The 16786-nt window shown below is 53.8% G+C and overlaps 1 protein-coding gene across 1 annotated transcript in view; it reads right to left on the reverse strand.

Annotated features, from left to right (window-relative positions):
• Window positions 1-16786, reverse strand: part of TCERG1L (transcription elongation regulator 1 like) — a 209108-nt gene that overhangs the window by 156507 nt on the left and 35815 nt on the right. Inside the window, exon 4 of the mRNA XM_039465219.2 lies at window positions 2461-2643. Within this exon, the coding sequence (XP_039321153.2) occupies window positions 2461-2643 (183 nt within the window). The remainder of the gene's footprint in view (window positions 1-2460; window positions 2644-16786) is intronic.

Consider the following 16786-nt stretch of genomic DNA (forward strand, 5'->3'; position numbering starts at 1 on the left):
CGGTTTGAACGTAAAGCGCACTTTGGGGTGAGCTTCCTCCTTGAGTCCAACGGCACCTGCTTCGCACGGATGTCCTTCTATTTCCGCTCCCCAAGGTGGGGGCCGCTCCCTCCATGGGATGGCTCATCCGCGTCCTGCCCTGCCCAGTTCACCTATTTTAAGGGGTGTCAGAAATTTCCTAGGGGGCTGCCTAGGCATTGTTGGAGACTGCCCATCAGAAGAGCCAACGCCTTGCTCCCCCTCATTCTGTGGGGCTCTTGTGGGGTGTTAGAAAACAGCTCGAACGGCCCTGAGAGGCCAGCTCTCTATCCCTCAATCTCCATGAAGTCTTGGTTTTCAGAAAGTACCCCAGGGAAATGTTAGGATGGTTTTCTTTGTGGGCACAGCAGCCTCGCTCACACGTCCAGAGGAGGCTGCCAGGACAGCACCGCCAGGCACCCCGCCTCCCAATGGAGCCCTCACCAGGGGTGCCTCTGGCAGCACCACACCCACCCGTGAGGCCTGGGACGGGCCACGTTGCTCACAGCCCAGATCTGCTCATCACCAGTCCGGACCCCACCTCCTGATGGCACTTCAGCTTCAACCTGGACCTCCTCCTATGGGGCAGGGTTTCCAGGTCGGGTGGGTCAATGCCAGCCCGGGGAAGGCAATTTCAGGAGCTGCCTTCCGAGTAACACACTTTCATCTTCCTGCCAGCCCATTTTTCCAGTCATCTGCAGGACAGGTAACGGCGCTGCCTGTCTCGTTCTAACTGAGTGTGCATCACAGCATATTTGATCATGGAAACTTATGAAAGCACGCATGCTTAATTGTCATGTCACCTCATAAATCATGTAAGAGATGCGGAAAGTGAAGCTGCCCCTGAGGGACACAGCTTTTGGTGCTAAGATTAATTTTCTCTGAAAACAGTGAGTTACCCTTAATACATGTGAATGGACTGGTAGGTTTAACCAAATTCCTGACACAGCCGTAATTTATGTTCTACACCGAGATTATCCATGTGTTTTATTTATTTTCTCCATCACACCCTAGATGCATGTTCACTGACATGCTGAAACAGAAATACAATTTTGATCTTGAGAATACAATATCCTGTTATCAACTAACTCATCAAGCCAACATAGACACAGCCAACGCCAAAAGTCCGTGCTTGAAAAAGCCCGTGTTGGATTTACTAGCAACCAAGTCCACAGACCGTACACCAGGCGTCCCCAGACTTTTTACACAGGGGGCCAGTTCACTGTCCCTCAGACCGTTGGAGGGCCGCCACATACTGTGCTCCTCTCACTGACCACCAATGAAAGAAGTGCCCCTTCCTGAAGTGTGGCGGGGGGCCGGATAAATGGCCTCAGGGGGCCACATGCGGCCCGCGGGCCATAGTTTGGGGACGCCTACCGTACACACTCCAGAAACTGGAAAGCAGTGGAACGAGGCATCTGTCTTCTTCCATAAACTCGTACATATATATTTACGCATGTGTGTGTCAACATAGCCTTAGTGGTCCATTTCCTGCCACTGATAATCTAGCAATTAATGATAGGAATGCAATCTTTCACGGAATTCTCTTCAAGTTTTACCATCTCACATGAAAAACTAAAACCAAAATAAGAGAGTAAATCCTGAACTCTTGAGAGTTGGCACTGCCAGTCCAAATTAATGGAGCTGTTGTTGCTGAGTTTGGACAAGCAGGCATTTCACAAAGAGGCCTGGGCCCCGATGCGTGCAAGGTACACTCAGTGGACACACACTTGTGCCTGTGAACACGTAGGGACAGCAGAGCTGCACACGGGACCCGGGGCCTCCCATCTGCTCCCAGTGCCTCATCAATGCATCTTACACTTCTCAGGACACCATGACAGCCACGCTCCCAGCCCCTGCCCTGAGGACTTCTCAGAAAGCAAGCACATCTACTGCATAGATGGGTTCAGACGTTTTTGTGTCGGCCCAAGCCTCTGGTACTCCAGGCTGTCATGACGATGGGACCCCAGCCCCTGTGCCCCACACGGGGCCAGAAGGCAAGCCAGGCATGTGGCCTGGGGGGCTCAGCGTGCAGCTTGGCTCTGGGCTCACGCACCAGGCTCCGCTCCAGCACGCGGCCTCCATGTCCTGCGCAAGAAAATCACAGCGTCCTGGGGCGCTCGCACTCCCCGGACACAGGCATGACCCCCTGTGCTCCAGTTAGTAAAGAGAAGTCTCATGTTCTCAAATGGAACCTCTTACCGTGGCTTTAAGGCAGGAAGTGCCAGGGTTGACCTGACCAGGTGGGTCAGTGGATTCGGGTGCATTTGCTGGGTCTGAAGTCAAGCAAAGACCAAACGACCCCAGCCCAATGCTTCCCCCTCATCCAGACCTGGGCTTCCCGTCCCACAGCGCCTGGGCCAGGCCAGCGGCATCTAATCAGGAAGCCTTGGCGCACACGCGAAGGCAGCCCCAGGCATCGGGACCGCGCTCTGAGCCTACCTGAGAAGGGGGACGTCCGGAGGGGTATTTTGATGGGTGCCAAGGTCAGGAAGTGGCGTGGCTGCATGCTGGAGGGCGACGGGCCCCGGAGGCTCTCAGGGTCCATGGAGACCACGGTGGCAGCAGCGGTGGCAATGGCGATGGCGGGGCTGCTGGTTGGCTTGAGGCTGTTATGGCAGCCACCTGCGGAAAAGGGATGCAGAGGGTCAGCAAGGGGATGCCCAGGGCCACAGGTGACAGACGCGCATCTCATGACAGCAAGGTCTCAGCCCCCAGAAAGCAGGTGAGGGGGGCACTGCCCCTCTTTAATGGACGCCCACAGCATGTGCCAGCATCTGCAGAACAAGTGCTTGCGATGAGTTCTCCATCTGTCAAACGCTGACATGCACCCTGCACATACACACGGCCATGTGATGCTCAGTGAGCCACAAGGCTTACATCGCCAGGGGACAAGCCAGGACCCAGGTGCCTTACAGAGAAGCCACTTGACCCTGGTGCCCGTGTGTTAAGTACCTAATCAGAAATGATCCCAGGATTGCCACAGAAGAGAGTGGGGGTGGTCAGGAAGAAGGGGCAGCTGTGGCCAGGGTGAAGAGAGGTTTCCAGAGTACACAGGCTCAGCTGGGCCCTGCAGGGGGTGGTGCTCACCTGGCCAGCTGCTGCAGGGGAGAAACCCACACCCAGCTCAGCACGGGTGGCTCCTTGAGAGGAGTCAGGCTGCAAGCTTGGATCCAGAAGCAACTGAAAGTTTGCTTCTCACTCTGCCTTTTTACTGAAACATTCTTTCTTTTAAAAGACTCCTCAGTTCCCCCAAATAAATGTGGTTTCTAAGAAGTATTTTGCAGGTGGCATTTTATATGGACGGTGAACGCTTAGTCTGGTCAGCTCTGGACAGCAATTGGAAATATGTTTTAACAACCTTGATAGAATTCACCACTCTTGGTCTGGCACGTCCTGTCCTGTGTAACCCACCACCTGCCCAGTACCTTAGGAAACAGGTGTAGAATGAGGAGCTGGAAATATCAGTGGAAGCTGGGCAGCTGCATGAAGGATGGTCAGTGGTCAGTACGGTCATGTCAAGAAGGATCGTTAGTGCCACGGTGGATGGCTCATGATCCAGTAAGTACATAAAACAAGTTAAAAATCGTATACACGCCTACAATGTATCGTCATTCAGTCACCCAGTCTTTATTTAGCTGACAAGTGCCAAGCACTTTCTAGCTGTAGCTCTTCGGGACAGAGCAGTGAACCAAACACTGGGAAGGCTGGTCTTCAGGGAGGGTTCCTCCTGGGTAGGGAAGGAGCAGGGTGTGCATTCTTCTTGTGGATTTTCTACACTTTCCAGGCTGGCGGGCACGGTGGGAAAGCAGGGAAGGGGCATCCAGCCTTGGTGCGTGGGCCTCAATTGTGACCGGGGTGGTCAAGAAAGTCCTCCCTGGGAGGTGACAATAGGTAAAAGTCTGCATGAGGCGAGGCGCCCCGCTGACCCCTAGGGAAGGAGCAGGCATGCAAAGGCCCTGTGGCCGGTGCCCGTGTGGTGCCTTCCAGGAGCAGCGAGGAGACCAGCTGGGCTGGGGTGCAGCATAGAAGGTGCAGAATACAGGAGATGAGGAGTGCAGGGTGGGGGGCAGCCAGGCTTTGCCGGCAGACACGGGACACAGGCGCGGGGTGACTTGGGTTTTACTCTGAGTGAGGTGAGCCACGGGAGGCAGCAGAGCCTGTGGTCTTATCTGAATGTCCTCAGCTGCCTCATTACTGGGACCAGACAGGCAGGGGACTGCATTTGTTTCCGGATGGGCTTAGTGCCACACCTATTGAGTCCGTATTTCAAGGAAAACACCCAGACAAGAGCTAGAGATTTGGAGGCATAAGAAGGTATTCAACACTATGATGTCAGATGTGGCTCAAAAATAGAAGAAAGTCGTGATAATGAACATATCTAGACGGCAGATTTATGACTGATTTTCTCTCCTTTTTTCCTGAATTGCCTATGATGGGCGTATGCAGATATTTTAAATTAAACATAATTTATTATAGAGCAGTTTTAGGTTCACAGAAAAGCTGGGTAAAAAGTAGAGAGAGTTCCCTGACAGACCCCACCCCCCAGCCGCCTCGCTGTGAACACCCGGCATCAGCACCGTGCGTTTGTCACAATTCATGAGCGGATGCCGCCGCCTCATTACTACCTACGTACACGTGTTCACGGGGGCTCACCCTCTGTGCTGTGCATTCTGTGGGTTTGGACAGAGGCACTGCAGGATCACACAGGGCATTTTCACAGCCCTGAAACTCCCCCGTCCTCCGCCTGTCCACCCCTCCCTCCCTGCAGCCCCTGGCAGCGCTGATCTTTCTACGGCCTCTCTCTAGCTTTGCCTTTTCCAAAAGGCTGTTTGGTTGGAACCAAATATTTTGTAGCCCCTTCAGACTGGCACCTTCCTCTGGGCAGTGTCCATTTAAGGTCCCTCCATGTCTTCTCAGGACTTGCTCATTCATTTCTTTCTATTGCGGAATGATACTCCACTTTCAGGAGGTGACGCAGTTTAGAAACACAATTGTTGGGTGTTACGGTAAGAGTGTGTTTCATTTTTTAAGAAACTGCCAGGCGGTTTTCCACGGTGGCCGTGCCATGCTGCACCCCCGCCAGCAGTGAACCAGAGTTCCTGGGGCTCCAGGGCCACACTCGCACTTGGCCATGTCAGTGTTCCAGATGTCGGCGGTTCTAAAAAGTGTGTCATGGAATCTACTTGTTGCCATAGACAGATTTCAAGTCGGAAGAAAGAAGTACTCTTCAAAATGTGTCATCTTGATAATAAAACACTTTAGAAACAAAGACACAGTAACGATGTGGTTAAAAATGTCCCTCCTGACCTCTCCAACAGAACGCCGCCCGTCTTTTGTCATATTGCAGTTTTCTGGCCTGGCTGTGTTGGAAACATATCACAATCAGCACATCCGTCACTTTTTCATGAGATGCTATAAAATGAACTTCCTCTGTCGTTAAATGGCCTTCAAAAGTCCCATTCTGCACCACAGCCTTGTACGCCAAAGAAGGGACCTACCACGTACATTTGCCGTATTCTGTTACCCACCCCTTCATAACAGGTGCCGTTATGATAGGCAACCACTACACACGCAATCCTGCCCGCAGACGGGTTCGCTGCTGCATTTATCACTCTGCAGGAGACTGCAGAGTCCACACAGTGTCAGCATGCGTGTGTGTGTATGCACACTTGCACCGCGTAAGCACACCCCACACGCACGGACCACATGGGGTGAGGAGGGAATTCTGCGTGTTTCGACGCACGGGAGAGCCCTGCACAAATGTGCTCACAGTGGCTCCCCCTCCCCGGGACCTCCGTGTGCATGCTGCCTCCCAGCAGCTGCTTCCACTGGAGTCTGACCCCTTGCCTGCCTTGCTGAGTGCGCCTCTGTGTGAGTGCCATAGTTAAGTCCTTTCTGGGAAGCTATTTCCAGTTGATGAAGGAAAAGACGATATCAGAATGACCTGGGGGAGTTTTCCAAACCCCAGGAACCACTGGAAGCTCCAGAAGGGCAATGGATGAATGCGAGGGAGGAAGAGAAGGAAAGAGGGTAGGAGGGAGGTCTGTAAACCTGCAAAGCCACTCAGGCCACTGTAACATCTCCCCTGCACCCCCTCCCAGTGCCCAAGTCCTGCCCACCCAGAAGCCCTCCCTATCTCAGCCCAGACTGGCCTTCCTGCCCGGGATGCTCCGACTGTCACCCTGAAGCTCCTTCTACCCAGCAAAGAGGGGTCAGTGGCAAGACACTCTGCCCTCACCACTCAGCAGCCCTGCCAGAGCACAGTGCACAGGTATGCCGATCAGGCCGGGGCTGTGGGCTCCCAGGTTGGGGGTGGGGGAGCCGGGCAAGACCCCCCACCCACAGGAAGGAAAGGTCAGACCACTACAGGGTGTGATACAGGTGCAAACAGATAAGAAAAGCCATTCGGGTTGGTACTTAGCACGCAGACTGGTACCTGAGGAGTTCGGCTCCTGGTTCACAGCCCGAGAGTGATGCTTCGGGCTGGAACTGAAGGCAGCACTGGGCGGGTCTCGGGGGCAGCTGCGTCCCCACACCAGGCTCATGCTTAGCCAGGCATGGCAGGCTTGAGGGAGAAGCAGGGAAAGGCTTGGGCCCTGGGGCCACTCACGCCCCAGCACATCTGCACCCTTGGCCCGGGGGCACCTTCGTTCTCAGCTCTCATTATCTGAGGCCTTGGGCAGAGGTCCTCCGGGTGCCTGTGCTAAGACCTCCTTGTTGGAAGATGGGGCCGAGAGCGTAGAGCCAGCTCCATGCTCTGACTCGGTTCCCAGGGCATTCCCGCTCCACGACGTCAGGGCCCGTGAAACTGCAGGTGTCTTTTGTTCTGGGATCCCTGACAGTGGGAGGACCCCACGTCTGCGTCTGCGTCTGCGTAGGTGGCTCTGGCTCTAGACCGGTAGGGGAAAGAGAACGGGGAGTGGGCACATGCTTTGACTTCAGACTCTCGCCCGTCCCAGCCCAGCGCGAGACCCCGGCTTCGCGCCTTTGGTCTTGGGGTGTTGCTTTAACGGCTCTTCCGAGGCTCTGCAGCCCAGTTCTGCCTCTTGGCCCCTGAGAGAATGAGTGCCCTGCCCGGAGCTTCCCCCAAAGGTCCTGTGTCCACACGGGCTGCCAGATCTCCCAGGGGAGGTCAGGGAGCCCCAAAGATCTGTGTGGTGAGGCTCTCCCTCCCCTCTCTGTGAAATGTTGCTGACCGCACAGCAGATGCCGTCAACGTGGGCTGTGCTGTGAGCAGGTGACCTGAAAACCTCCGTGTGAAACGCAGCGTGTCACAGTGAGATGGAGGGACTGCGAGCCTTTTAGAGAAAGGTCTACCATGGCACACAATGCTCCCGGTATTGCTGTCGTCATTAAGAAGACAGGACCAAACTTCACAATCTCAGTGAGAAGCCACCTAGTAAATTTTTTTTTTTTAATGATCTCAATCTCTTGTTTGAACTGAAGATGGCCTTTAACGATGAGGGAAAAAGTGACTAATGGTGTCTAAAAAGAAATAGACACTAAGCTGAGAGTGGCTTGTATATGAAAGTGCGAAAACATTTTCATCAGCATGTAATGTTGTTGCACAAACTTGTGGGTCAACTAAATAGAAAAATAAATAAGTAAACCTTCTTATTGCCTCTTCAAAAAAAAAAAAAAAAAAACTTCAAGGTATAGTTCTTAACCTAATCGGAGATCATATGATTGCATATGAACATTTTTAACACTGATCCAGTCACAAAGTCAGCTGAATGTTATCAGTGAAGATAGAAAGTTAATAATCATATCGACAGAATGAGTCACATAATTGGCAGATGAGATTGAAAGAAGAGGTCCTGGTGTTACCGTCAGCCTTCTGCCTGGCTCCAGGCCCTTGTGAAGTGTGAGGGCGACCATCAGAATTGAGCACCCGCAAACCTCAGAGACGACACAGATTCAGTTCCAGACCACCACGATAAAGCGAATGCTGCCGGAAAGTGAGTCAAGTGAATCGTTTGGTTTTCCAGTGCATACCAAAGCTATGTTTACACTACACTGTAGTCTGTTGAATTACGTCCAAAAAATGTACATGCCTTAATTTAAAAGTAGTTTATTGCTAAAAAACATTAGAGATCCTCTGAGCCTTCAGTGAATTGTAACTGTTTTGCCAGTGGAGGGTCTTGCCTCGATGTTGATGGCTGCTGACTGATCAGGGTGGTGGTTGCTGAAGGCTGGCATGGCTGTGGCAATTTCACAAAAGAAGACAAAAGCAAAGTTTGCCACATTGATTGAATGTTCCTGTTAGGAAAGATGTCTCTGCAGCATGCAATGGTGTTTGACGATGTCTTAGCCACAGCAGAACTTCTTTCAGAATCAGAGTCAATCCTCTCAAAGCCCGCTGCTGCTTTCTCAACTCAGCCTATGAAATATTCTAAATCCTTTGTTGTTACTTCAACAATGTTTACAACATCTTCACCAGGAGTCGGTTCCATCTCAGGAAACCACTTTCTGTGTTCGCCCATAAGAAGTAACTCCTTATGTGTTAGTTTTATTTGTGACTTCAATAATTCATCACATCTTCAGGCTCCACTTCTAATTCTACTTCTCCTGCTGTTTCCACCACATTGGCAGTCACTTCCTCCAGAGAAATCTTGAACCCCTTGAAATCATTCATGACGGGTGAAATCAACTTCATCCAGACTCTCATTAATGCTGGTATTTTGACCAGAATTCTGAATGTTCTTAATAGTGTCTAGAATGGCAAATCCTTTCTAGAAGGTGTCCATTTATTTTTCCCGGACCCATCAGAGAAATCACTATTAATGGTAGTTACAGCCATATATATATACAAAACATATCTCTTAAATAGTAAGACCCAAAAGTTGAAATGACTCCTCCATTCAGAGGCTGCAGAATGGATGTCGTGTCAGCAGGCATGAAAACAACATTCATCTCATCCCATCAGAGCTCTATGTGACCAGGTGTGTTGTCAATGAGTAAAAACGTTATGGAATCTTTGGGGTGTTGCTTTCCTGGCCAGAAACCTCTGTGGCTGGTGGCACCTTTGCCTGAGTTCTTATCCTTAGTCCAGAAAGAAGGAGGAACGAGAAGGGGAGGGTGAGCAAGACAAAGAGGGGCTTTATTAAGTGTTAGGACAGCTCAGAGGCTCTCAGCACAGGGGAGGCCGTGGAGTGGGCGGCTCCTTTCCACAGGCAGATCATCCCGATGAGGGTTCAGCTCTCAGCAGAAGGGTAGCTTTTGTCTGTAGCTGGTCAACTGGACATCTGCAGCTCTCAGCAGAGAGGAGGCCCTGGAGAGGGTAGCTCCTCTCTGCAGCTGGTTGTCCCTATGTCTGCTGCTCTCGGCAGAGGACAACTCCTCTCTGCAGCTGGTTGTCCTGGGATCTCTCTGTCCTCTACTTTGCTGTGGCTGAGCCTAGAGCTTTTATAGGCCTCAGAGGGGAGGAAGTGCCTGACAATTGGACCATGGGTGGCCATGAGTGGGCCTGGAAAAGGCTTCTCACCTGGAGCCCACCCCTTCATGCCCAGGAGCCTATCTGCCTCCTGCCACTACCCATGGGTGCCCAGGCCGCTCACACCCAGGGGTACCCACAGGCCAGTGCTGAGCTGCCACCAGCACCATCTCAGCCTGCCACACATGCTCATTGGTGGCCAAAGTCTGGAGAGGCTGAGGCAGCAGGGCACTGTGCATTAGCACTGCCCTGAGCGTGCACACACCTGGCTGGACTGCAACAGCACCCGGGCTTGGCCCCACCCCCACTCTAGGATCAGGGTAAGCACTGGGAGCAGGGAGAGGCCAGGCAGCAGGAGCAGATACCCACCAGCCTGGGCCCTGAGAGCACCAGGAGGCCCAGGCCCACAGCTGTGACCTGGGTGGCTGCAACTGAGCCCGGGGAGCTCCCACACTGCCAACTCAAGGGGGGTCAGGGCTTCTGCTTGTTTCCAACTCTGCATGGTGAGCAGACCCAGCCGTACCCTTCTCCGCATCTCCCACTGCAGTGGTGGCAGCCCCTGCACAAGTGAACTCAGTGCTCCTGGGGCTGGCCCCACGAGTCCTGGCTGCACCTTTGGATGGGTGCTCGTGGGCTCCCAAGACATGGCAGGGAGTGAGGTCAAAGCTACAGCAGAGGCTCCAGGCCTTGGAGAAGATCCTGTCCAACTGTGCAAGGTGGAGGTGGCACAGTTGGCTTCCTTATGGACACAGGGCACAGGGGAGGCCTGGCCACCACTGCTCCTGCTGCCCTGCCCACCTCTGCAGCTCTCAGCAGAGAGGAGGCCCTGAGGAGGGTAACTGGGTGGGGGTCTCCAGGCCCTCGCCAGGCCTGTGCTGCTGTCCAGGGCAGGGATGATGTCACTGCAAGTTCCCCTGTGGTCCCGGTGGTCAGGGGTGGCCTGGGGCCTCCCATCGCCCAGTTCACAACCCTGCCAGGGAAGGTGGCTCTGGGAGCAAATTGCAGGCCCTGGGCCCAGCTGCCAGGAGTGCTAGCCTCAGCAGTGGGAGCAGGCATTTCTGAGCTTGTGGGGGGCAAGGAAGGGAGGATTCTGAGGTTCTAATACCACAGGATGCCCTGCTCCACAGCCAGGCATGGGCAGCTGCAGTGGCCCAGGGAAGGCTGGACTCGTGCCTGCTCTGTGGAGTGGGAGACCCCATTGTGCCCCCTGCTGCAGCTGCATCTTGGCAGCAGTCACTCTAGATGGGCTGCTGCTGCCATCCGTAATATTTTGATAGGAATCCTTTTTTTTTTTTTTTCTGAGCAGTAGGTCTCAACAATGGGCTTTAAATATTCAGTGAGCCATGCTGTAAACAGATGTGCTGTCACCCAGACTTTGTTCCATTGATAGCACCAGGAAGAGTAGATTTGGCATCATTCTTGAGGGCCTTAGGATTTTTTGAATTGTAAATTAGTCTTGCCTTCAGCTTTCAGTCACAAGCTGCATTAGCCCTAACCAGATAGCCATCTGTCCTTTGAAGTTTTGAAGCCCATCATTGACTTCTCCTCTATAGCTACAAAAGTCCTAGACACCCTCTTCTTGCTACAGACAACTGTTTCACCTGCATTGCAAATCTCTTTAGTGTAGCCTCCTTTGTCAACGCTCTTAGCTCAGTCTTCTGGATGACCAGATGCAGCTTCTCCCTCGGCACTTGCTCCTTCACCTTGCAATTTTATGTTACGGAGACAGCTTCTGTCTTTAAACCCATGCACCGACCTCTGCCAGCTTCAAACTTTTCTTCTGCTGCTTCGTCACCTCTCTCATCCTTCACAGAGTTGAAGACAGTTAGCGCCTTGCTCTGGAACAGGTTTTGGCCTCACGGAATGTTGTGCCTGGTTTGCTCTTCCATCCAGACCACTGAAACTCTCCCCACATCAGCAATGATGCCGTTTCACTTCCTTATCTTTTTGTTGTCATTCTTCATTGGAGTAGCATTTTTAATTTCCTTCAAAGACTTTTCCTTCACATTCACAGCTTGGCTAAATGTTTGGTGCATGACACCTAGCTTTCAGCCTGTCTTAGCTTTCAAAATGCCTTCTTCACTCAGCTTCATCATTGCTAGCTTTTGATTTAAAGTGAAACATGCCACTCTTCATTTGAATACTCAGTCACCATTGTAAGGCATTAATTGATATAATTTCTGTTTGTTTGTTTGTTTGTTGAGACAGAGTCTCGCTCTGTCACCCAAGCTAGAGTGCAGTGGCATGATCTTGGCTCGCTGCAACCACACTACCTCCCAAGATCAAGCGATTTTCCTGCCTCAGCCTCCCAAGTAGCTGGGATTACAAGGGCCTGCCACCATGCCTGGCTCATTTTTGTATTTTCAGTAGAGGTGGGGTTTCGCCATGTTGGCCAGGCTGGTCTCGAACTCCTGACCTCAAGTGATCTGCCTACCTCGACCTCCCAAAGTGCTAGATAGACATGAGCCACCACACCCAGCCTTAGTTGATCTAATTTCAATATTGTTGTGTCTCGGGGAAAAGGGAGGCCCAAGAAGAGGGAGAAGGGTGGGAAATGGCTGGTTGGTGGAGCTATCAGAACACAGAGGACATTTATCCATTAACCTCACCATCTTATATGGGTGCAGTTTATGGCACCCCAAAACAATCCTAATTGCAGCATCAAATACCACTGATCACAGATCACCAGAACAGACACAGTAATAATAAAAACTCTGAAATACTGTGAGAGTTCCCAAAATGTAACAGAGATAAAAAGTGGGCACACACTGTTGGGAAAATGTCACCCACAGACTTGTTCCACAGGATTGCCACAAGCCTTCAGCTCGTAAAAACACAACAGCAAGGCAGAATAAAGGGAAGCACAATAAAGCGAGGTGTGCCTGCACCTGCTGGGCATGCAAAGCCTCACACCAGGTCCGCGACCCACAGAGAGCACACAGAGCACAGCAACCCCACGTGCACACCATAAACGCAAGAGGAGCACACTTCGGGAGGACACCGAGCCCATTTACTGATGAGCGTGCAACGGTAACACACAGGGAGCCCAGAGTTGGGAGGAAGAGGTGTGGGTCGCTTTGTGTTTTCTTTTCTACGTCCTCTGCACCTCACAGTCAGACATTTATGGAGCCAGACGGCACCTGCTCTGGGACTGAAAAGATGATACAAGGTGAGAGGCCCAAGCAAGCGGAAGAGCGCCTTCGAGTAGGAGCTGCCCGAGGACACAGCCAGGCGGGGCACAAAGCCAGCCAGAGCCCTGGGACGCCAGCTGACCTCCTTGGAGACGCCTCCTGAGCTGAGTTTGAAGAGCAGCAGGCACTCGAAGCGCTGCGTGGACTGATAAATACCATAACTCGATTTCCCCAAAGGACTGCAGAGAATCCCATAGTTGAGTAAATAAACAGGGAGATAAGACAGGTCCGGCCAAAGAAAACTGCTAAGCCAGCTCAGAGATAAGCCGGAAATGCTATCCCATAAGGATGGCTTATACAAATCAATATTTTAAGCAGAACAGTAATTAACTACATGCTTCCCTTGAGGACAGGCTGAGGAGAGGGTGCAAGCCAAATCTCCAGAAGACCCGAGTGTGCTGGACGCCCGGCCCCTCACAGCTGCTGCCGTTGCTGCTGTTTGCATCGTTATCGACACACCTACCTTCTTCTCTGACTGCCCCTGCGTGTCGGAAGAAACCAGGCTTGGGGAGGGTCAGTCACAGGGCCTGCACAAAGGGCTGCGGCCCTGATGGTGCTGCCCTTCTGGGTCCAGTGTCTCTGGTCTGAGTCCCGCCCTGCAGGGCTGAGGCCACGCCCCTCCACACGCTGGCTGAAGTCAGGCCTCCTCCGTCTGATGCACCTGGAAGGACTAGTGCTTCTCAGAGACTCTCCTGGGCATCACCAGGTTCCACCCTGGGGCCGTGTGCATGGAGGCATTTGGCCGTGCGCCGTGACTTCCTGAAGACCCCGCCGGCTCAGCAATGCAGGGAGGGCAGCCCTGCCACCAACTTCTCTGCTCGGAGGCAGACCAGCCATTGAGATGCTTCTAGAACCTGGCACCCAACTAGCTGCTGGATTTGGCTTTTCCTGGGATTCTGCTAGCAGAGAAGAAGGAAGAAGAGGGACAGTGGGGTGGGAGCCCGGCGCAGCAGAAGGCAGCTCCAGTACATCAGGCCGAGTGAGCCAAGCCCCACCGTGCCGGCTCAGCATACCCATACGCAGCTGGGCAGCTCTCCACGTTTTCTCCTCCTCTCTGGCACACCCTAGGATGGAGCCAGCCTCAGCTCAGAGGACTTGGGTCTCTCCCTGCACTCTGCAGAGGAGGTGCCCACAGAAAACGTGTGGCTGGAAAGGGCCGTTGAGCCCAGCCAGACTCTCCCTGCCTGGCCCAGGCCTCTGACCATTCTGCCCAAGGGATGCTCACCCCAAGGGAGAGTGCTGGTGTCCTGGGCTCTAGGGTCTGAGGCTTGGAAGACTCGTTTAAGACCAAGCTGGGGATTACGCCCACCAGTGGGGTGCAGAACAGATAAAATGCTAAATATTTACCCTCTGCATCTTCACCAGAGATCAGGAGGGAGGTCTCCCCAGGCAGATCTGCCTCTGAGAATGCCCACGTAGAGGGAAGGCCTGGAGGCCTCCCAGAGGGCAGAGGGTTTCAGGCAAAGCCCAGGGTGGCTGGCAAGGGTCCCTGTGACCGAAGACCGAATCTGACAAACACCAGCTGCTGAGCCACACATTCAAACAAACAAACAAACATTACTTTATTATGCCTGCTTAGCAAGTGATTTCAGCTCCAGTGGAAATCCTTCAGGCGCTGGAGCTACCAACCACACCAGAAATAACTGGTAATTATTTCTGCAGAAATGACTCGGGACAGTGACTTCAGGCACAGGCAGAGGACAGGCCCGGTGAGCTTCCCGGGGAGATGCACCCAGGTCCGTAGCAGGCACAGGTGGCTCTGACCGCGTAGGGGGGAGTGGAGGGCTGAGCTGGTGCAGACTCCCTCTACAGCACAGATCATTCCCTCCGGGTCCTCTGAGGGCACCGTGCCTTGCGCCCCCACACACAGCTGCACACACAGCTCGCCAGAATCAGGAATTAACTCTGCTCCTTTTGGAGGGCAGTGCTCGCTGTGTATGTGTCTGCCTGAGGCGCCATGCGGATCCAGGATGCGTGCATTTGAACTGCCGCTGGACGAGGTGACCAGCACTGGCAGTTCCTCGTGTGTGTTGTTCCGGTTGTTTTCTGAACGGCATCCAATGCCCAGTATTGTTGCAAGTTTTGAACATGCCAAGGAAATAATCCTACAAACTGGGCTGGATCACAGCCCAGCTCCACGGGCCCCTTTCACCCTCCTGCTATGTCTGGTGTTTGATCATCTGTCTCTTGCTGGGAGGTAGAGTCCCCAAGGACCCCCACCATACTCTCTTCCCTCCCAGCCTGGTCCTGGGGATCCCAGTGCTCAGGAAGAGTCTGTCTCTGTGGACCCCCACCTGGCCGGTGGGAGGGATGGCCCCTGGCAACCCTTCCTTCCTGATCCTGCCACGCTGCAGCCTGGTCTGGGAACTGGGCCGTCCAGCAGGGATGCGGGTGGAGCCCTCTGCAATCTCCCCACAGCAGGGGGCTCAGGCCCTCAGTGCTGCCCACCCTGCCGGGATGTGGAGACGCCAACTCACGCCTCAGCGGGCTCAGCACACCAGCCTCCATGGGACCTGGAGAAGGTCTGAGGCTGCGTGCCCAGGTTTCCACATCGGTGGGGTGGGGAGAGTGTTGTTTAAAGGACCAAATGGCAGCCTGGATGAGGTGCCCAGTCTGAAGTTCTGTAGCTCCCCTCGCCCCTGAGGGCTGGTCTGGCGCCTTTGCTGATGGGAAGGGTCTGTCCTCGGAGTAAGTCTCTGGAGACTGTCCCTCAGACAGAGCAGCAGGGAGCTGGGGCCCTCACCGGGCAGCTGCACCTCCCACTCCCCACATTCCTGCCATTACCCTGGCCTGGGTCAGGTCCCTGCCCATGGCAATGGGACCCCTGGCACGGGTTCCCAGGGACTGCCCGTGCAGACAGTCTGGGACTCTGTGGTTGTCCGGACATAGCCTGGGCGGCCATACTAGAAGGCCCAGCAGTGGCCACACGCAGTGGTGATTCTCGGGCTGGGTCTGAGAGGGACTCGGGCCTCCTCCCCGGGTCTGGAGTCACCAGGAACCCAGTTCCCACAGCACTCGCCTGCCTCCTCGGGGTCCCGTGGCCAAAGCCCCAGGCTTTGCTGCCAGAAACTCAAAGTGGAGCCTGAATCTCTGCCATAAAATGCCAAGGAAAACTTTCAGTGAGACTTTGGGAATTGTCACTTAAGAGGTGACTCTCATAGTGAAATGCAGTGGCGATGGCTGACCCAACGGTGGTCCTCAGCTCTCCCGCTGCCGTCCAGGCCCCTGGGCTGACCGGGCCTCCCTCACTTGCCGAGAGGACACTCCAGGGTGGAGGGTGTCATCCCCTTGAGAGGAGATGCTGCCCACACCTACCCCATCTTCGCAGTGGGTGGCGCTGGCCCAAGGACTCCAGAGGTCACTCTGAATGCACCCAGGAAGCCCCAAAGCCAGGCTCTGGGCTTCCAAAAAGGTTCTTGGGACCAAACGGAGCTCTGGTGAGTGCTGGTGTGTGGTTGCCAGGAAGCCCACTTCTCTAGGCTTTCCAGGAAATACGGAAATACCAGGATTTACTCCAAGTGAAAGTCAGCAGTGAGAAGGAAAGTACTCCCAGTGAGAAGCTTCCCCATAGAAAACAATGAGTCAGGGACGCGCCACAGGAGACATGAAACTGCTCACTGAGGTCTGCGTTGCGCGGAACGGGGCCTGGATGTGTGGCGGAAGACCGCGGCCCCAGTGCCTGCTCTGAGCGCCGCCGAGGACAGAGCCGCTGCTTTTCCCGCTCTGCCGTCTTGCACACACTCGTGGTTGTTTATCCCACAGACATTGGAAAGGAAAGATGCTCGTAAACTGCATTTCAGAAACTATCCACATTTTCCTGCAGTAAAAGGATCATTCCATGTCTTCAAAATGGTTTTCAGCAAGCAGAGCGCAGACTGTGGGCCGCAGACGGAGCGTGCACAGCAGCCGCCTCCAGAGCACCCCTCGTTCAAGGCAGCAAGAGCCAGCACCGCTCCCAGCCACAGCACCGTTCCCAGCCACAGGGGATGCTCCCAGCTCAGGGATGCTCAGCAGCCCGCTGCCATGAAAACTGAGATCAGCCCACAGAGGAGTCTCAGCTTTAGGACCTTCCCACGTCTGTCCTTGAAGTATGACAGTGGCTTTCCCGTGCACATCCCTTTCATTTCATCCGTGAGCCCTC

This window comes from Saimiri boliviensis, chromosome 12, assembly GCF_048565385.1.
Source record: "Saimiri boliviensis isolate mSaiBol1 chromosome 12, mSaiBol1.pri, whole genome shotgun sequence".
Taxonomy (NCBI): Eukaryota; Metazoa; Chordata; class Mammalia; order Primates; family Cebidae; genus Saimiri; species Saimiri boliviensis.